At 35.3% G+C, this 22,573-nt stretch overlaps 1 protein-coding gene across 6 annotated transcripts in view; it reads left to right on the plus strand.

Annotated features, from left to right (window-relative positions):
- Positions 1-22,573, plus strand: part of DROSHA (drosha ribonuclease III) — a 114,432-nt gene that overhangs the window by 51,873 nt on the left and 39,986 nt on the right. For 3 of the 6 annotated variants that reach the window (XR_011170854.1, XM_069100752.1, XM_069100753.1), the window contains 9 exons: positions 584-708; positions 3,611-3,710; positions 5,058-5,165; positions 10,256-10,363; positions 11,474-11,612; positions 12,097-12,157; positions 12,673-12,741; positions 19,280-19,339; positions 21,572-21,671. Coding sequence is in view for 5 of the 6 variants with exons in the window: in XM_069100752.1 (XP_068956853.1) it covers positions 584-708; positions 3,611-3,710; positions 5,058-5,165; positions 10,256-10,363; positions 11,474-11,612; positions 12,097-12,157; positions 12,673-12,741; positions 19,280-19,339; positions 21,572-21,671 (870 nt within the window). In the remaining variant the exon portion in view is untranslated. The remainder of the gene's footprint in view (positions 1-583; positions 709-3,610; positions 3,711-5,057; positions 5,166-10,255; positions 10,364-11,473; positions 11,613-12,096; positions 12,158-12,672; positions 12,742-19,279; positions 19,340-21,571; positions 21,672-22,573) is intronic. The other 3 variants (XM_069100758.1, XM_069100757.1, XM_069100756.1) reach the window with 2 other exon arrangements.

A 22,573-nucleotide genomic window follows, 5' to 3' on the forward strand; every position in this document is an offset into this window, starting at 1 on the left:
CTCTGTAAAAATACAAATATATCTAATTTTTTTTTCTGGAAAAAGTTCTTCTTTTTACAAAATACCGTAATTACAACTTAATATAAATTTAACTTGCTGACTTTCACACAGTAACATCAAATTTGTGAATGGGAAAGAGCCTGAAAGCTAAGGGAGAGCTAATTTTTTTGAGCATGCTTCCACATGTACATAACTTGCAAATATATCCTCAGTACCTAAAGTGAAGTTAAAACAGAAAAGTCAGCATATCTTGTTTTCTGAAATGTATTTCTTATTATTAGTTTTTAAAGAAGTTAAGAAAAAATTATGACTGACTGCTGCCCTTTTGAAACCTTCACATTTAAAAGATGTCTGTCTCTGTGGAGTACTAAAAAGGACAAAATCATTCATCATGCCAAATAGTATTGACTTGCTTGTAGAAATAAAAGTTCAGTCTCTGTGAATAAAGTTTTGACTAACATCATCCTTTCAGGAAGTTTAGGAATTTCTACAAAAATTGATTCATTTTCAATCCTCATCCTTCTATCATGATTGATAAGTGAGACTTCTTATCAGAGTAATCAGCTTTGATTTTTCTCTCTAGAAACCTAGCTCAGTACGCATTGATCAGCTGGATCGGGAACAATTCAACCCTGATGTGATTACTTTTCCAATTATTGTCCACTTTGGGATACGCCCTGCCCAGTTGAGTTATGCAGGAGACCCTCAGTAAGATATCCTTCTCAATGTTTGTCTTAGTCTTTTCATTTTCCACTGAAGAGAGACTTTTGTATCGATGCCTTGCCCCTTCCCCCCTCCCTTTTTTAAAGTTGTCTAAAATAGACCTTACTTCTACATTTGCAGTTTCATTTTTTTATTTATCATTCAAAGCTCTTCACAATCTGGCCCCTTCCCATCTTTCCAGTCTTGTTACACTTTACTCCCCTCCATGCAATCCACAATCCCAGCTATACTGTTCTTCTTGCTCTTCCTCACACATGACACACCATTTCCTGTTTTGTGCCTTTGCACTGTCTGTCCCCCATGCCTGGAATGCTCTCCATCCTCACCTCTACCTCTTAGAATCCCTAGCTTCTTTCAAGACTCAGCTCAAATGCCACCTTCTGCAGGAGACTGCTCCCGATCATCACAGCTGCTAGAGCCTACCACTCTAAGGTTACCTTCCATCTACTCTGTATGTATCTTGTATGTACCTCTGTATTTACATGTTGTCTCTCCAGTTAGAATGTAAGCTCCTTGAGGGCAGGGGCCGTTTTTGTCTTTCTTGTTTGTATCCCTTGTGCTTTGCACATAGTAAGCACCTAATATATGCTTGTTGATTGATGTGTTGTTACATCACCAGAATAAGTCTGTTTTCTATATGTTCAGCCGTTTGAAGTTTTATTCTAACATCTTTGGAATTCCTGGCTTATTTAGTCCTCTTTTTATAGAATTCTATCAACATTATTATCCTAATTTTATTAGTTTATATAGTATTAGGGTTTTTTTTCTTTGTTTGAAATTGAGCTTTGTATAGCATTTTAATTTTTTAACTCAGTACTCAAAATTTTTGAAATTGCAGAACCTGTCACTTTAATTGAAATTAGTAGGGCTCTTGCAATGAAATCATAATGATTTCTTAAAATACTTATTAATGATACTAAAATAACTTGAGGATCATTTTTTGGTGTTAGGGTGGAGAACGGGGACCTTAAGGACCATTAAAACTTGTTTAACTTACTTAGAGGGGAAAAAAAAGAATGAACCCACTTTCATTTCCTGCATGTCTTGCTTTCTTTTAGAGAAGCAGCAGGGTATAGATAAAAGATAGATTTGAAGCAAGAAAGACCTATGTTTAAAGAACTCTGGTGTACATTGTGCATTCCTTATTGTGTGTTCATGGGCAAATCAGTTAATTTCTGAGCCTCATTTTCATCATCTGCAAAATGAGGATAGGACCTGTGTCCTTACAGGGGCTCAAATGAAAGAACTGATATAAAGTGCTTTGTAAATTTTAGAGTAGCATAAAATGTCCATAATTTTTTTTAAATTTCAAACTGATTGCAGAGAACATGAAATGGATCTACTATGGTATCATGTTTGGTTGCTTCCCCAAACAGACCGAGGGAGAGAAGGATAGGTATACATAGCTAGATAAGGCATTTACTACAGAGACATCTTAACTGCTTCTAAAACTTTTCATTAAAATTTTAGTCCTCAATGTATGAGATACTTAGTTCAGAGTGGGTAATTGGGTATGAGAAAACCTGCTGCTTCTACTAATATCTTGGGAACTGGTAATCTTTGCTGATCTTGCCTCTGCCTAGGTCCATACACTTAGAATTAGCTTGGGCTAAAATAGACATCACTGTGAGGAAGTAGAACATTCTCAGGTCCTAACAATCGTGGCACATGTGACACTTAGTTGTGAAGATAGCTGCACCAGTATTTGGTAGGCAGAAATTATCAAACACAGCAAGGATGTGGTGGTTGGTCATAAAGAGAAAAGAATAAGGTTTTGGGGAGGTTAAAAATTGAAAACCAAATAACAGGCCAGAGGAGAACAGAGAAGTTTTGTTGTTGTTTTGAAGTATAAGGTACTTTGCCCAATCTTCCCTCAGTGTCAGTCCCCCTACACCATAAGAAATTGTGGATAATAGAGGCCCCTTGTCAAGAAGAACAGCTTTAACTAAAGGAAATGAAGACTTAGTATCAGAGAACTATCTTTTTGAACATTCCTCTTCCAAAGTGAAATGGAATTGAATTTTTATGAATCCCTGAATGGGTGACAATTGATTTAATTTAGAAAGACCATGTATTCCTTTGATTCCCAGTATAAGTTTTGGCAGTTTCATCAGTTAGGATCAGGTTTGATAAATATTTGACTTCTCCCTAATGACCTATTCATGAATCTACTTTTGCCATGAAAATCATAGATTTTTGTACATCATTTTCATTTGGAAAATGAACCTAGCCATATGATCTGGGTATAAGTACAATTGGTCTGCAGTACTATCTTTAAGACTTATAAGTTATCATACTTTTAGAGTAGATAGTGTTGATTATCAACTAATTATATTGACTTTGTAATGAACATAAAATAATTTATCCATTCGAATGAGTGTTTTCCCCTTTAAAGTAGTCAGTTTGTTAGGCTACCTTTATTCCACTAATACTGCCATAGCTCAAAATATTTTTAAATCTTCTATGAATCCACCTACAGAGCCAGTTTAAGCATCACGCACAAAATCATTCCTTTTTAATTTTTTTTTCCTATCAAAATCAGTATCACTTTTTTTAAACCAGATTGGGCTAAGCAATTTTATGGATCACTTTAACTTTGGAAAACAAAACAAAGGATAAATATTTGCTACCATGTGGGATATTCAGAAGAATGTTTCAAGCTCTGACTGAGATTTCAAAAGAGAAACTCCAGAAAACATTTTGAGCAATGCTACCTTTTTGGAATAAATGTTTAGCTTGCCAAAGTGACTAGTAATTATCAGTGACCTTGCACAGGTCACTTCATATTCTTGAGCTGGATTTGATCCCATCCAGTTCTGACATCTTAATATGGGTACTTAAATTCTGACATGCTGACCAAGTGGTGTGTCTGTCTCCCTTTCTTTAGGTATCAAAAACTATGGAAAAGCTACGTGAAGCTCCGCCACCTGTTGGCAAACAGCCCCAAGGTCAAACAAGCTGACAAGCAAAAGCTGGCCCAGAGAGAGGTATGTTAAGGATGTAAGATTGATGTTGTGAGTTAGTCAGTTGTAGCATTATAATGTTTTTGTTTGTTATTTTTTATTTTGCTTTTTGGAGGGCAGTGGGGGTTAAGTGACTTGCCCAAAGTCACATGGCTAGTAAGTGTTAAGTGTCTGAGGCTAGATTTTAACTCTGGTCCTCCTGACTCCAGGTCCGGTGCTCTATTCACTGCGCCACCTAGCTGCCCCGTATTATAACATTTCTAAGGAAAAACAGCATCCATGATTAATATCATCCCATTTCATCCTCCATTGTATATCATTAAGTTTACTTTGCTTCCTGAAGGAGAGAATGTTATTCTGCATAATTACTGTTAAGGCATTTATGTAGTTACTGTTATTGAGGGACAAATATTTTTTCTAAGAAAAAGTAATTTTGTATATTTGATATTTTGAATGCTAAAATAGATTTCCTTCATGAAAGTGGTTTCCCATAATAATGTACTTTACACAGTTTGCTCCTTTGTTTTATATTGCAGAAGGCAGTCTCTAATACTTTTGACAGTCCAATAGGTGAAACTTTTTTTTTAACTTTATAAACAGATGGTACTCTGATTTATTGGCTCTGTTTCAGTTTTAAGAACAAATACATTCTGCAATGAAATTGATTTTATCTTTGGTATAGCTTTTTATAACTCAAAAAAAATAAGTTATTGGGTGAAAAGGAATGGATGGGTTATTGCCTTGTGAGATTGCTTAGTTTCAACTCATGATCTTACAAAAAGATTCTTCAGATTTCATCACTTCGCTGGGACTTATGAAGTAATAAACATTTGGTTTTCAGGTTGTCTCACAGAATGAATCTTGTACCATTGAATGTTAGAAAGATGTGGTTTGTAGAGCCATTTCTTTTAGAAATGGTAGATTTATTCCATGACCAACTGCATATTACAAAGATTACTGGTTTTTTTGTCTGATTCATGAATCCAAGAAGGATGCTTATTGCTTTCTTTAAGACATTTAGCTCTGAGAAAAATTTTGACATGTTTCCTAATGATATTTAAAAAAATATTGACAAAGTATTGTATTGATGTAAAATCATAAACTTAATTTATTTTTCATTCTCCAAAAGGAAATATTTGATAGAACTAGTTTTATCTTAGGTTCCTCTTCCATATTTACTGGGAAAGAATGATGTAATCATATGATGCTTTGAACATCCTAGTTTCTCTGGTGCTCCAGGTATTATAGTTTTAATGTAGAAATGGATGAGTATCTGGATTAAGTGTAGTTTTCAATGAATCCATTTTTCTCTGGCTTAACGGTACTTTTGAAGTATTGAGTTGGCTCTCAGAATTAGTTCTTCTCTTCTAGGAAGCTCTGCAGAAAATTCGACAGAAGAATACAATGAGAAGAGAGGTGACAGTGGAACTGAGTAGCCAAGGATTCTGGAAAACTGGCATCCGTTCTGATGTTTGCCAGGTAATTATACTTTTGAAATTAAAATTAGATTTACGTCTCTTCTCTTAGCAGGTACCTGGGTCCTAAAAACATCCTCATGCTGAGAGCTGTTTTTTTTTGTTGTTGATTTGGGATTGTTGGAAATCTGTACCAAACATGGTTTCCTTTTTTTTTTTTTAATCTTCAGTTCAATTCAGTAAAAAAAATCTTTTAAGTACATAGTGTTTGCAAAATTCTTTGCTCAGCATTGGGAATTGAAAAGTGTAATATTTCACAATCCCTGGTTTCAGACAGTATTTAGGTTGATGCCACAAGCACAGAATAAATGTAATACAAATTAAAATGAGAGCAGTCCATTCAGGAGTAAGAGAGGCATGCAAGATTGGGGGAAAGTAATAATTACTCCTAGATGAGGGAATACAGGAAAGCTTCATGGAAGTGGTAATAAAAGTGCTTTTCAAAGGATTTTTAAAAACTTTGACTTCTTGCTGCATTTGAAAATACATGTGGAAGCACTTGAAAAAACACAGCAACGAGGGGCGGCCAGGTAGCACAGTGAGTAAGAGCACCGGCTCCAGTGTCAGGACAACCTGGAGATTGAATCCCGGGCTCAGACACTTAGCAACCACCCAGAAACACCTGGCCATGTAACCTTGAGCAAGTTACTTAGCCCCAATTGCTTAGGGGTGGCCAGGTGGCTCAGCGAGTAAGAGCACCAGCTCCAGTGTCGGGATGACCTGGAGATCAAATCCGGGCTCAGATACTCAGCACCACACCCAGAAATAACTGGCCATGTAACTTTGAGCAAGTTACTTAACCCCGATTGCTTTAAAAGAAAGAAAAAAGAAAAACACAGCAATGGGTGGCTAGGTGGTGCAGTGAATAGAGCACCGGCCCTGGAGTCAGGAGGATCTGAGTTCAAATCCGGCCTCAGACACTTAACACTTACTAGCCGTGTGACCTTGGGCAAGTCACTTAACCCCAATTGCCCTGCCCTCCCCCCTCCAAAAAGATAAAAAACACAGCAACATGACAGCTGCACAGAATGACTATTAAATAGAAAACACCTAAAATTATAGAGTAGGATAGTTCTTTACTTCAGAGAGATAAAGACTTACTTCTTAGTAGAGAAAATTGATGATGACAGAATACAAAGTCTAATGAAGCATTCAAATATCTGGGCCAAAATAAATCATTTTAGCTTTTGTTTGTTTTTTAAACCCCACCATAGCTTATTCAGAGAAAGATTTCATCTAACTATTATTGTAGTTGGTTTTATTGTGAGTTAAAAACCACAAAACACTTACTAGACCTCAGTTTAGGTGACTTTGGTCTTTAGCATTGTATGTTCTATCTTAGAATTACTTTCTTTGTTGGGGACCTCTGTGATTTTTAGAAACACAAACTATGTTCCCTTCTTGCCATCATTTTTAATGAGGAACTTTTCCATGATTTTCTTCCAGTGTTTCTCTTATTTCTTCGTATTTTTTGTTATTGATAGCACAGTAATATCCCACTGCATTCTTCTACCTCAGTTTGTTTATTCATTCTCCAGGCATTTGGTACCCACATTGTTTCTAGTACATTACTAGCACAAAAACTCTTATGATGAATATATTTGTGCTAACATTGGGCCTTTTTGTTTTTTAATTCATTAGGATCTCTTAATAGGATTTGTGGATGTTTTATTTACTTTTTTAGTACAGTTCCAAATTGTTTTTCAGAATAATTTGAGCAGGTCACAATTCCACCAACATGATAACTTTTGTCTCTCCAGGTTCTTCAGACTGATTTATTTCTCCGACTGCTTTTTAGTTTTCTTTGCTAGTACCTCATGTCATGTACACTAACCATGGGTGTTCCCCAAAACTCTGTTCCAAGCTCTGCTCTCATCTGTATGAGGATTTTTCCCAGTCTATATATCTAACTGTTGTCTTTTTGCTGAGCTAAAATCATTCATCTCCAACTGGCTGCTGAACATCTCAAACTGGATGTCCTTGTACTCATCTCATACTCAACTTGTCCTTAGCAGAAGCCAACTTCTTTTTCCTCAAACTTTATGCTGCTCCAAACTTACTTATTACTGTTGAGGGCTTCACTACTCTTCCAGATTCTCAAGTTCACATTCTTAGTGTCATTCTTAATTCCTCACTTTCTTTCACACACATCCAGTCTGCTGCTGAATCTTTCCATTTTTACTTTCACCAGATATCTATAAGATATTATCTACAAGACATTACTTTCTCTTCACTTATGATTACAACCCTAGGTCAGAACCTCATCATCTCTCGCCTGGACTTGTTTTCTTACTAGTCTCCCTAGCCATCTCTCCTCATTCCAGTCCATCCTTTACTCAGCTATCAAAGGGATTTTTCTAAAGCAAAGGTCTGACCATATCTCCGCACCCCCAACTCAGTGAGCTCTAATACTCTTCATTACCTCCAAGAACAAAATAGAGTCTTCACTTTAGCACTTCTTACCATTCCAGCTTTAATCTTATTCCCTCTACAAATTCTGGTACAGCTCTACCAACCTAGTTGTATTTCCTCCAACACAGCATACCATCTCCTCTGTCTGGGCCTTTTCCTTGGCAATTCTTCCTCTCACCATTGCCTTTTAGTTGTTCTGTCTTCCTTCAAGACTGAACTCAAAGGCCGCTTTCCGCAGGAGGCCTCCCTAGTCTTCCAGCTGCTCATGCCTTTTTCTTTCTGATTATATTGTGACTATGCTGTGTATGTATCTTGTTAGGGACCCAGTTGTTTCCGTATTTCCTTTCCCCCTCACCTTTATGATGTACACTCCTTGAAGGCAGGGACGGTTTCCACTTTTCCTTTTATCCCCAGTATTTACATACTGCTTGGCATATAGTAAATGCTTAATTTGACTGATAATGGATTTGTACATCTATGTAATTGTATTAAAATAGTCCCCTTTCACTTATTTGTAAGACTTCTGGCATAAAATGAGCATTGTTTTCTTTGTAAAACTTTCTTGAATCTGTTTATATAATTATGTAGTTTCATGTGTCTGATAATACCAGCTAATTGTTTTCCTAAAGTTGAACCATCCTTACATCCCTGCTATAAATTTAATTTAATTATAGTACATTATTTTTTTGATACATTGTTCAAATTTCTATTGTTGTTGTACTAAAATCTGATTTAAAATTTTAGCATCAGCATTCGTTATTTTATTTTTTTCTTTTTGGAGGGCGGAAGGCAGGGCAGTTGGGGTTAACTTCCCCAAGGTCAAATAGCTAGTAAGTATTAAGTGTCTGAGGCTGGATTTGAACTCAGGTCGTCCTGAATCCAGGGCCCATGGATTCACTGTGCCATCTAGCCACCCCAACCAGCCTTAATTATTGATAGTTGTTTAGGGTTCTTTCTTTTTTTTTATATTGTTTTGGGTTTTAAGACCATCCCCCCCAAAAGGAATTAGAGTGCTTTCTTAAACTTTTATAATACTTTATGTAGTTTAGGTATTAATTACTTTTTACATATTTTGTTTTCTTTTAAGTGTTTTGCTTTTATTTTCCTCTGTTTATGAATTCATCTTCATTTTCTTTTTAAATTAAAGACTTATCAATTTTGTTAATCTTTTCAAAGAACCTTCCTTCTTACATTCCCATTGCATTATTAAAAGTTCTGGTGTTTTGGGGCGGCCAGTAGCACAGCGAGTAAGAGCACCGGCCCCAGTGTTGGGATGACCTGGGGATCGAATCCGGGCTCAGACACTTAGCACCCACACAGAAACACCAGGCCGTGTAACCTTGAGCAAGTTACTTAACCCCAATTGCTTAGGGGCGGCCAAGTGGCTCAGCGAGTAAGAGCACTGGCCCCAGTGTCGGGATGACCTGGGGATCAAATCTGGACTCTGATATTTAGCACCACACCCAGAAATAACTGGCCGTGTAACCTTGAGCAAGTTACTTAACCCCAATTGCTTTAAAAAAAAAAGTTCTGGTGTTTTTACCAAGAAAAGCCCTTGTTATGAAGTAATAAACATTCTAATAATTTTAAGTTGTTTTTGATAATTAAAAAAAAATACATTTCAATAGAGTAAGCTCAGGCATTTCCCTTAGATGTTCTGATTTATATGCAGATACTATAGTTTCTTGAATTAACAGACCATTAGCTTCTGGTTCTCTCTGGTTCAGTGTTGACACAAGAAGGGACTCACTAAATGTTGATTGAATGACTGAGATGCAACTAACCTCTTTTTAAATCCTTAAAAGGTATTTATTGTTGATGAGCATCTCTAGTAAGCATTTTATGTTATAATAATAGTTCTTCCATCTCTAGAACTCACTGTTCCAGAACTCATTCCTTTATTCTTGTGATACATACTAATGAAATAATAGATTAAGTGTGCCATTTAATACTATTGGGACATAATTCTTGCATACATATGAAAGTCACGAAATAGAATTTTGTCATGCATAAATTCCCCCCCCCCTTTTTTTTTCAAAACAGAAGTAACCACTTTATGTTTAAAAAACAACTACAACAAAAGCAGCCTGCAAATCACCACCACTCCAAAAATCCATCCAGTTACCTGAAATTTGCATAGAAGTGATAGATTCTAGAAAGAAAGAACTGGTGGTGTTCATTCAGGAACAGAGGGTTATATTAGTGATGTGTTTTCTTATTTACAGAGACCAAATAATTCTAGATGCTTATGACACACAGTAGAGAATCATCATCACCATTAAATAGCCCTTCTGTCAATAGATGCCCTTTCCCTGTGTATTTTGTACCTATTTGTTGTTCAGTTGTTTTCAGTCGTGGGTCATCTCTAGTTATCCTGATCCAAATCTGGCTACTGGACCCAGATGGCTCTCTTGGATACTCAGAAAATTTTTTGTCATCGAAATGAAGTGTAACCAGAGTGAGAGAGAGAGTGTGTGTGTGTGTGTGTGTGTGTGTGTGTGTGTGTGTGAGAGAGAGAGAGTTTGAAGCATGGGTATATTTTGTCTTGATGCTCATCTATAGGTTTTCTTAAATTGAACCCCTCCCCCTTTTCTCCTCCCCTGTATTCAGAGAGCTCAGCAAGAAAAGTTTTCCTTTTTCCAAGTAAATCACATTTTAAAAGATTTTGTGTATTTTTCCTAGCATGCAATGATGCTTCCTGTTTTAACCCATCATATCCGTTATCACCAATGCTTAATGCATCTCGACAAGTTGATTGGTTATACTTTCCAAGATCGTTGTCTGCTACAGGTAAGAACCGTTTTTCTTTCTTATCTAAAAGACAGTATATTTTTATTCCATGAACACAGCTTGCTGTGTTCTCCTCTGGTAGAAGAGATCTTTAGAACAGAGTTTCTTAGCCTAAGGTTAAGATTTCAGGTGTTCTATGAACTTTGGTGGGAACACAATCCTACTTATTTTTCTCAATGCTTAACTGAAATTTAGCATTATTTCAGTTATTTAAAAATAATTATTCTGAGGAGTATATAGTCTTCATCAGACTGGTAAAATAGCACATGAAAGAAAAAAGGTTTATAATGCTTTCTTTAGAGTCTGACTTTTTATCCCTTCTTCTGTTTTATATTTCTGTTTGACACTTTAAAACACTTTCTCTCATGGCTAGAGCCCACCCAAGGCCAAAGTGTTAAATAATTGGTGTTCATCTGCTTTGGATACCACTCTTTTTGTCATTTATTATCCCTTTTACTTAGTGTTCTTGTTCCTAATGGTTTGAAAAGATCTGAAAGTCATTCCTACTAAGGTATAAAACTCACTGGCAAGTCTTAATGTTATCACTTAGAGGCATTTGGCATTTGAAAGAAAGTTTGCTATAATAAAAGGAACCCTGGACTTTTAGCCCATGTGTTGGTTTGAACAATTTCAAGCTATGTAAGTGGGCAAGTTAAGTTTACATATATGAGGTTTAGTATCCTCGTTTGTAAAATGGAAATAATGTATTGCTAACTTACCAGGGTTTTTGTGAGGTAAGTGCTTTGTAAACTTATAAAGTACCTTATGAATATAAATGATTCATTAATGAATCTTTAATTTTAGAATTTTAGGTGAAATGGATAGAGGTATTTTTTGAAAATGAGTTCTTTTGTTACCCTTGAAATCATACCAAATTGATAAACTGATGTGCTTAAAAGTGAGATTTGCACCGTATATACTCTGATAAGTGTAAGCAGATTTGGATTGGGAAAAGAGAATGGAAACATCAGGATTTGCAGCTTGACTTATAGCTGGAACAACACCAAGAAAATAGCCATTTCATTCTTTAGGGGAAAGAATTGGAAGGATAGACAAATGGTACCTGTGTTCAGAGACTGTAAAAGTGAGTTTGTTTAATCTAAATTTTAGCTGGCAATGACTCATCCAAGTCATCACCTAAACTTTGGAATGAATCCTGATCATGCTCGTAACTCCTTATCCAACTGTGGCATACGTCAACCCAAATATGGAGACAGAAAAGTACATCACATGCACATGAGGAAAAAAGGTTTGCGTGTATTATTTTCAAGATGTTCTTTCTTCCACTGCTAGTATTTCAACCTTTGCTCTGTACTGTTATTTCAAGGATCTTGGGAAGGGAAAAGGTCTTGGATTATTTTCTCAGTGTGGAATGGTCTACTTTGTAATTTTTTTAAAGTAATTTTTAGTGTCTCTGGGTCTTTATAAAGTAATAACATTCATTTTGAATAAGTATTACAATAAGACTTGATTTTTTTATAAGCTATTTATCTCCCAATAAGTGAATTTCATTGGACTGTTCTTTCTTTTGGGGAGATTTTTTTTTGTGTGTTTTACAAAGAAATAAATATAAGCTGTTTGTAATTCTAGAAATTTATCAAATTGTTCCACAATTGTGAAGCATCGTAAAATTAAGTTGGCACATAGTAGATGGTGGAAATTTTTTTGGTTTGTTTCTCAAACAGTGTTTGCATGTGTGTTTGTATTTTCTCTGTTCTTTATTTTGAAAATAGGAATTAACACCTTAATAAATATCATGTCACGCCTTGGTCAAGATGACCCTACTCCTTCCAGGTAAAACAAAACAAAACAAAACAAAAACCTTGTATTTTGGTTTCCTGCTTGTATCATTTTAAAAGATTCTTTTATAAATGTACTTTATAGAAGAGTACTCTGAAAAGTTAGTGTATTTTTTTTACAGAGTACTCTAAAACACCTACAAAAAGCAGTATTTTATCATTATAAATATTTTCATTATTGTTTTTCTTTCTTGGAATATGAGAAAACAAATAACATTTTAGTTTAGTGTAACTTTTTTTCCATGTAAAATTTAATTCCCCTCCTCTGCACCCCCTGTCCCCCAATTGTTTTCTTTCACTTTGGATCTTCAGCTCCAGTCACATATGTAATAGCTGCTATCTTTGTAAGCATCTGTCCCCCTTCTCTAAATGTTGTGGAATACTATATGGATTCAGGTTATGTGGTATGTGGCTGATTAGCTCAGTTGGTTAGAACACATGCTAATGAGGCCAACTAAGGTCATTCGTTCAATACCTATGGGGGCCAGTTAGAATCATTCTGTTTCACAGCCACAGACTGAACCCGAACTCCAGCAAGCCGTCTCACAAATGTGTGCCCTTGAGTGCAAGGAAGATCAGGTGAGGAGAGTATGGATGGATCAGCGCAAATCTGTCACCACCACTGGAAAATGATATCCCGTGAGGAGCTCAGTAGTACAGTGTATCATATTTGTAAATGAAGGACGATGTGTTATTTTTTTGAGGGAAAGGAGAGGAAATTGCCTTAGAGATCTCGTGTGCGTGTGCGAGTGTGTGTGTGTATTTGTATGTTTTCCAAAAGTATATAGCAAATGCTATAGAGTGATTATTTAAGAGAAGTGCTTATAGGAATCTAGTACTGATTGCATGGGAAAAAAAGAAAGATGGGATGAAGCAAAGGGTGACATTTACACAGCTAGGATGATAAGCACTAAAGCTGGTGAAGTGCAATAATAATTTCTTTTACCAGCTTTAGGTAATGTGATTTCTTCCTCCCACCCTCGTGCCTCTTTCCTCATGTGTTGCATCTTTCTGTACTTGGCTTGTCCTGGTCCCCCATCTTCTAGAGGTATACCACAAACCAGAATCACATTTTAAAGCTTGAGATTAAAGGTGGTCAAACAACTTCCTACTTGGCTTACCAGAATATTCTGAAATGAGAAAAGTATTATTCAATTACAGAATCTTCACTCATGCTCTCTGGGACATTGTGAGCCATGATTCTTTCGAACTTGTTATGATAGAAAACCTCTATGTGATCAGTTTGTGTTTTAGTTACTGATAATTTAATGATAATAAGAGTTAAGCTAAGCAGTTACCACAGTGATGTGCATGCAATTGGCGCGCAGTTAATGCTTTTTGATGTTTCCCAAATCTAACTTGCTATTTCAGCTATACCTTTTCTAGCATTGTACAAGTTTCAGGATCTTCATGTTTTTCACATCTATAAAGCAAACAGTTACAGCTGCATGCAGTACAAATACTGTCTTCTAAAGATTACTGCTATTTTCATCTCTTTGCATTTAAAGGTGATATTTCCCAAGACAACAAGTAGTCTTTTCTAACTGTTCTTTGATTTGTGGCCATTGCTATTATTTGCAGGATTTAGCCCAAAGCCTTTTCTCAGAAAGACCTTCAGTTCAATGGCTAAGTACCAGGCTGGTCTGTCTTCTGCTGTTCCTCAGCAGTCCACAGCAAGCCCACATTGGAACTGCACTCCACAGTATTTATTCTTCATTCAAAGGAAGTCTGATGGGTGTTAAGAATCTTGAGGCGGTTGGTTACCTACTATGTTATTTTTCAGTAATAGTGAATTCTCTTTAAATAATTCACTCTTTCCTTTTTGTTACTGAATTTCCTGTTGTAAAATTGGATTAAATAGCATAGAAGGTATTCAGAGGTCTTAAAGTAAATGCTACAAAATCATAAATAGACATACCTTCTGCCCAAAGCAACGACTGCTATACCTTGGCACCTGTGAAAAGTGGGGGCCCTTGCTGTATGTGATTTTTTTTCCTGAGAATGATAAAGCCAGTGGGGTCCCTTTTCAAAGTTTTAACTGGTATTTAACTTTATGGTAATACTACAAAATGATGGTATTACTTAAGAATTGGAAAAACCAGGTGAGTAAGAGGGATGATAGTAACCTAAAGCTTTTGAATATATCAGCTCTAGTTTCTACATCTCATTTAGGATTTCAAAGAGTGAAATTTTGGAGACTTTTAAGATTATCTGCTATCATTCTGGTTACCGGTTGGAAAAGCATAAATCATTTCTCTTACAATGTATCAACCAGAATCTCAACAGCCAAATAGTGATCCTACCCACCAATTTTTAAAGCCTGTTGAGGGAAGCTAACCACATCTGTCTCAGTTGAATTTTTGTTTTTAACTTGTAAATTAAGATGGCATAAGGTTTGAGGCTTTAAAAAATAAATCACAAAAGTAATCTAAAAGTATCAGTAAGACCTTTGGAAAAAGGAAGTGCACAAAAGGCAGTGATACAGATATTTGCCCTATTTTGTATTGACTGAGTCATTGCTGACTAAAATGTTGTTGAGTGTCTAATTTAGTGACATGAAGAAATTAGCTATTCATTAGTATAATTTAGCCATAATGCTTTTTTTCAAAGAGGAATGATGACGCCGATGCTTATTGAATGTGTACTAATTTTTTTTTTACATATTAAGGAAACACAAAGGATGTAAAAAATTCAGTCTATTGTTTTAGTTCATGGCACAGTGACTCTGCTAATAAATAATGATTCATTGCTCAGAACTTCTATAGAGTAGAAGTTGTATCACCTTATAGAGAAGAGTCCCCTATACCCATTTGTTAGGGATGCTGATGGGAGTCCTGCATTGTGTGGAAAGTTGAACTAGATGATCTCTTAGGTCACTTACAACTCAAAATCTATGATTATATGGGTTCTTTAATGCTTTAGTACCTAAGGATCCATAAGTGAATTCTTAGATTGGCCTAAATACTAAATTCCATTCTTTGGCAAATGGTACAGTGGTCCCGTAAGTGTTATAGTTAGCATTGTCTGACTTGGTAACTTCTATGTTAAACCACTCTTTGTTTACTACTCATATAAACATGACCTGAGTCATCAGAAACTTTTTAGAACCTCTAAAGAGAGTGATTTTTAAAATTAAGTTATCTGTGGACATGAGACAAAAGAACAGAGGACGTATTAGTACATTTCCTAACAAAGCCTAACAGGCTCAAAAGTTAATTTTTTAAAAAACAAACATAAGCTTAAAAATTTTTCAACAGAATTATAAAAGTTTGAGATAATTCATTTGTAAGTTTAGTTGTAAATGTATACTCTAATAAAGAGAAAAATTCTTAATCCCTGGTAGTCTTCCCATTTACTAAAAAAAACTGAGAATACTGACTGTATTTTAATTTGAATATTAATCTACATTTGCAATTAAGATCCTGGTTTAAACCTCACTTTCCCAAATTTTACAAAAACAGATTAATCTCATTGAGCAAATTTTATTAAAAATACTGTGTAGTTCAAAGTCATTTTTATTCTCTAGAGGGTTATATTGCTTCTTGTTGAATAAAATTACAGTATAATCAAAAAGTGATTAATTAAAAGTACTAATTTTTTTTTGTTTTCTAAACCCCTTCTTCCCTTATAATTTAGACTTAAAGTTTTGTTAGTATTTCATGAAATAGCATTTTCCTTTCCTTTAAAAAACCTATATCATTCCTCTTTATTACTGAGCCTTTGGTATTACAATAAGTCACTCTTTTCAGAGTTCTGTGCAGTCATTCAATTAGTTTTATGCGCTGACATTTTCTTTCTTCTAGTGCCTTTTTAATGCTTGAATTACCCTTTTTTGGTTTTATTTTTTATGGTAACACAGGTGATTAATCATAGGACCATAAATCTAAAGCTGAATGGAACCTCAGAAGCCATTTAGTCCAAACTCCTCAGTTTATAGGTGAGAAAACTGAGATACAGGAATATTGTGACTTGCTCAAAGTCTCATGGAGAGTGTCAGAGGTAGGATTTGAACCCAAATATTCTGATTCCAGAGGCAACAGGCTTTCCATTCTACCTTAGAAGATGTTTGTTTTGTAAGCAACTTATAGGAATTTCTGATAAAATATGGTTCTGAGGCATTTCTGAGTCCTGAGGCTTTTCCCCAAGGCATTTTTAGATATACTCTTTTCTTGGACTTACTTAACATGTTCAAAAAAGTTCTCATTTGAAACCATCAGAACCAGGTTTAACAAATTTTTCTTGTTAAAATTATTTTCCCTTAAAGTTAAAAAACTGGGAATGATAGGTTTGCTACAGATAAGAAATTTGTAATGACTGGGGGAAAAAATGAATTATTATCCCTACTTTACTAATAACCTCGATTTCTCATTCATACAAGTAATTAACGAGGGCTTGCTAAGTTCTTGCAGTCTTAGCCAGTGTGGAGAGTACAAAAGAGAAATAAAACAGTCTCTGCCCTAGAGGAGTCTGTAATTTAGGTAGAGTGAAGATAGGTCAGGAGCTGGGGAAAATGTCAGACTTGCCTCCTGTTTGAAGTGAAGAAGTCAGACAGGTAGCATAAGGGCCAGTCAGTCACACACTCAAAAAGATGGGTCAAGGCAGGGAAGTTGAAGGGGGCTGTTAAGGCAAGGGCCAAGTTTGTGGTAACAGGAACTGATCTTGGAAATGAGCAGGCTTCACTGTAGTCTTCCTGTGAAATGCCACCTTTTAAATAGACAGCACAGAGCACCTTAGCTTGTAAGAAATCCATCATGGTTTCCACCCTCCATTCCCCTTGGGTTACACTATTAGGAATCTAGACTTCATTTCAGGTGTCTAGTTAGACTTGGGAAACAGCAATTGGGTCTTTCCTGTAGAAGATGTTTTGCATGCCTGGGGCGTGCAATCAGTCTCCAGGTTTTTTCTTCCTTTAGTTCTAATCCATCCACTAGGACCAGAGGGTCTGAAAAATTGAAATCAGAGAGAGCTAAGAAACTACTGTAATAAGGAATCTACTGTATCTATTCATCTTTTACTTTTTACTGTTTCAGAACATTTACTTGTATATTAGTGTTATCAACTAATATGAAAAAAAGGAAAGGACATTTTTTTTTTTTTTTGGTGAGAGGAATACTCCTAATTCTAAATGGAACAATCAAAATCAGTGGAATAATTTCCAGATAGAGTCATAATCACCATTAAATAGCACTTCTGTCAGTAGATGACCTTTCCCTGTGTACTTTGTACCTGTTTGTTCAGTTGTTTTCAGTCATGGGCCATTTCCAGTTGTACTGATTCGTATCTGGCCACTGGACCCAAATGGCTCAGGAGGAGAAAGTGAGGCTGGTGACTTTGCACAGCCCTCCTTCACTTAAATCCAGTTCACTTGCATGTCTTGGCATTACCTCCGTGAAGCCATGATCCTCTTCAAAAATGAAGGGCAAACAAACAACAGCAACCTCTTGCTATAAAGAAATTGATCCATAGGAGAGGAAAGTGCTCAGATTTTCTCGGATGGGAAGTTCAGATTCTATGGGATTCTAGGTTTACAGCTGGCCATCTAATTCAATACCCACCTTTTAGAGATGAAAAAATTAAATCTCAGAGAGGTTAAGTAGCTTTCTGAAGGCCACACAGGTGGTTCCTTTCTCCAGGGCCAAAGTTTTGTCCACTATACCACACTGCCTTTAAAAAAACAGGATATTCTACATCATTACCCACATACCATCTAAATTCTAAGTAGAAAAGCAGAGTGTTATTGACAACAAAATGAATTTCATGACATATTACTTGTAAAGCTATCTTGTTAAAGTGAAAAGGGTGCTGGAAAAGTCCTGTGTCCTCTTCTAGTCCTGCCATTTCCCAACTTTGTGACCTTGGAGTCATTCTTTGGATCTTAGTTTTCTCATCTATAAAATAGTAACAACAATAGCTTCCTTGTTACTTTTGCTTTGTAGAGTAATTGTTAGGATCAAATGAGATAATATCTATGAAAATTCTTTGTAACCATAAAGTATTTCTGAAATATAAGTAATCAATAGGCATTATTATAATAAATGTAATTATTATAATATATAATAAACATTATAAGAGCCTACTGTGTGTCACACACTGTGCTAAGTGCTGGTATAATAAAGGCAGAAATGAAAGAGTTCATGCTATCAAAGAACTTAAGTATAGCAGCTATTGCTGTTTTTAGTCAAATATATGATATGGTAGTTAGGGGTTTTATTAATATGTTTTGTGCACATACTGAATCGTCTTTGGGTCTCTTGCTTAATTAATACAGTGTATTTGTGCCCATTTGATAAAACTTTAAAATCAATTTTATTATTTTAAATTATTATGATGACTTGTAGTTTAACATGCTTTTGCTAGTAGGACATTGTTGGTCCTTTCTACTCTTTATTTGATGTCAACTACTTATTAGGGAAATATTCTATGACTATAGCATTATGCAAGCATGAAAAGATAGTCCACTTTATAAGCTTCCAGGAACTATTTTTTATAAAACATAAAACTATATTTAGCAACAGACTGGAAGGATCCTTCTGAGGATGACCTCATAGTCATTCTTAGCACATGTAATGGATCAAAGTATACCTTTAGTCACCTAGCTGGAAAGATTTACTATCATTTGGGCCATAGGATCTTGGATTTAGAGTTGGACTTACAGATCATCTAAGTCAAACTTCTCATTTTACAAAGGCCTAGGGAGGTTAAATGACTCATCCACTGTTGGACAGGTTGTAAAGATTTGAATTCTGGGCTTTGGACTACAAATAAAATGCAAGATCCACTGTACCATGCCATCATCCTTAAGTTGATAAGACCTTTAAGTTCTGTTTCCTAGGAATGTTCACAAGTAAGGAAAACTGATCCAGATGATGATAAGATGAAATTAAACCTTCACTATGACAGAATATTGTTATTGCATTCCAAATGCCACCTTCTAAAAAAAAAGTGTCTTAGGCCTCAGTGCTGAGAATAGTAGTTTTATTGCATTGTGTCTTTGAGAAATAGCCAAGTAGGAGTTTTTCTTATCTAAGAGCTAAATCCTATATTTCTTTTCTTTAAGTATACATATTATACATAGGTATGCATATACATACTACTTTAAATGATCCTCTCTGTACAGGATTAACCACAATGAACGTTTGGAATTCCTGGGTGATGCTGTTGTTGAATTTCTAACTAGGTGAGTGTACTTTTCTGTTGTTTGCCCATTAGTTCTGTATCCAGTTACTTCCACCTCATATATTGCCTTCTTTGCAATTAGTTTAATGAAAAAAAATAAGCAGATTTTAACAGTTGAGTCTTTTCTATCCACAGTGAAACTAAAAAGCTACACCTCTCCTACTGATTGCCTTAGTATCTTGCTATCACAGATGGTATAATCAAAATTACAAGATAAAAGGCAATGTCTGTCCTGTCAGATTCTTATTAAAGTTCCTGACAACTGTAAGACATCTGCTTGTCTTGGAATAGGTGCCTTCAAGCTTAAATTTAATTTATAGAGGAAGAGATATTTTTAAATGCATTTTTTTCTTTGATTTGTCTTCATTATCAACTCCCACCCTTTCATTTGTAAAGGATATATGGATAAGTGATTATGAATGGTATAGTGCTGTTTGTTTCTCTCTCTTTAAAAAAGAAGCCTTGTTCTGAATATTTGAAAATCTCAAAATGTTTATTATGGAAAGAAAATGCAAAGAAAAAGAAAAGCCACAACTGAAGAGCTAATATAACTGATTCACAGACTATAGTGGTATATCATATAAACAAATAGTATTGATGATAAATTGTTTTTCACTCATTTCAATTGTGTCCAACTTTGTGACCCCAGTTGATGGTTTTCTTGGCAAAGATACTAAAGTGGTTTGCCATTTCCTTTTCCATCTCATTTTACAGATGAGGAAACTCAAACAGGGTCACATAGCTAAGAATTTTCTGAGACCAGATTTGAACTCAGGAAGATGAGTATTCCAGGCCTGGAACTCCATCCACTGTGTTATGTAGCTGCCCTTTGCATTTATAATTGCTATTTGTCATATAGTTTATAAGTAACAAATATACATTTCACTGTACATAATACAGTATTTATACCACATATGGTAGGGATACTTTTCCAAAATTTACTCCTGTTGGAGAATTTTGAATAATTTTTTAAAAAGGAACACTTTAAAAATATTTTTTCTTTAAAAAGTCTTTATATTTTAAACATATAAATGGAACTTTATTGCTACAAGATATTTCATAAACTTTTAGGGGGGGAAAGGAAAGGATTTCCTTTTTGTTTTCTGAAGTTCATTGATGGTAAGTACCATATGAAAATGAGATAGCTTTTACAAATATCTGAGTTTAAAAGTTCTGCCTCTGGCATATATGTCTGTGTGACCCTAGACAAGTTACTTATTTTCCCAATGCCCCAGACAATTCTTTTAAGACATCAATTCTCAGACTTTTTGATCCCAAGACCACTTCTACTCAAATTTTATTGAAAACCCTGTCTCCCTTACCACTTCCTTCCTCTGAACTTTTCTTTATGTTGGTAATATCCATCAATATTTACTATGTTAGAAATCAGTGCAAAAAAAAAAGTAATAATATTGTGATGGAAAGTTTTGACTTCATGGAACCGCTTCAGGAATTCTCAGTTGCTCTGAAACTACATGTTGAGAACCACTGTTATGAGACAAGTTAGAGTATAGGCGCTAACCCGCATTGGTGGAGAAGTTTCCTTCCTGGCATCTCCATTACTATTGAAATCACTGGACCTTTCCAAGAAGAAGAAAAACTTGAATATGATGTCTTTTAAAAAGAGTCATGCCCTACTGCTCTTTGACCCCTCTCTTCACATATTTCTCTCTCATATGCTCTCTTCACATATGCCTCTGCCACTCCACAGTATGAAGAAGTTTCATTCGAATTCCAGTAGACAAAGAGTTGATGATGAGGGCTTGGAAAATGGCTTAGAAATTTAGGAAACACAAAGTTTTTCCTCCCTATCATTCCATTTTTTATTCTAGCCCATTCCAAATGCTTCTGTCTTCATACAGGACTTTGAAATAGCTCCATAGGAACCTTACAGTGGAGACGTGTGAGAGGTCTAGCCTTTCTGTCAGTGGGGCTATCACAAATGGAGTTGTCAGTCTAACATATGGTGATTGGGATTTTTCAGGCCTGTGTTTTTCCTCAGCCTTTGCGACTCCAGAGAAACCTTTAATGTCAACAGCCCTTTTTTTGTGTTTATCAGTGAGTCTGTTGTTGCTGTTTAATAACCATTACAAGACACATTCCTAAAACATTTTTCTCCTGTAAGTTATATCCAAAATATTATGTTCAGGTTCTTGTGAATTAAAGCAGCAGCTAGAAATTTATGAAATGTATTTATTTTATATATGATATGTTTACATATATTTTTTTTCAGTGTCCATCTGTACTACCTGTTTCCCAGCCTAGAAGAAGGAGGATTAGCAACCTATCGCACAGCTATTGTGCAGAACCAGCATCTTGCTATGTTAGCAAAGGTATGTAAAGTGTTTAAATCATTAAGCTCCTTTTATAGCGGTGTCTATCATACTTTTTTCCCAGCCTGTTGCTGGTTTTGCATTTGAGTAAGAGAAACTCAGTTATTAGTTTCTCGAGAAATTCCTTTGGCATTTTTCAAATTCTTTGGGGGAAGTTACAATTTGTAGTCCAAAACAGAGTTTCAGATCATATTTGGCTTGTGTTCTCTCCTGGGTACCTTTGTGAGTTCAGCAACCAGCTAATGAATTCCACAGTGAGTTGACTTAATAAAAGATGAGGAAATAATTGAACAGATGTACATAGTCAGAGAGTTAAGCATTTGGGATATAGAAACTTTGGAAAAATGCAGGAGAAATTGAAATATTTTATACAGCTTATTTTAGTGTGTGTATATTGCCTTTACTTTTTACTATTACAAGCAGGATAATGGCTTTAGAAAAAGAATAAATACTTTTATTCATTTTTCTTTATTTTTATGTTAATTTCTTAGTGAGTTTTTTAAACCTACTATTCCTAAAAGGTTAAAATTTGATACAGAAAATTTAATTCTTAGTAATAGGCTACTGTGACTTTTTTTTTTACCTAGCCAAAGCATTAATTTTCCTTATTCCTGTCCATGATATTGTAGAATAGTGACTCAGTGCTTTATTTCATTCTTGTTTTTAAATTATTTTTATTAGGAATAACAGTAAGACTAACAAGTGCCACATACAGTACTTAAACATTCACTTACTTCTTAATTTACATTTTCTTATTTTATCTTCCAAAAAACCCTGTGTTTAGTCTTGCAGACTTCCTTATTTGCAACCTAGGGCTACTATCTTAACACCCCACACTCTCCCCTCACCCAAAAAAACAGAAGGAAAAAGAAAGATCAGCACAACAAATGCTCCTACTTTTT

This window comes from Petaurus breviceps, unplaced genomic scaffold (assembly GCF_028583685.1).
Source record: "Petaurus breviceps papuanus isolate PSGF00001 unplaced genomic scaffold, PetGlider_PUasm1.0 42, whole genome shotgun sequence".
NCBI lineage: Eukaryota > Metazoa > Chordata > Mammalia > Diprotodontia > Petauridae > Petaurus > Petaurus breviceps.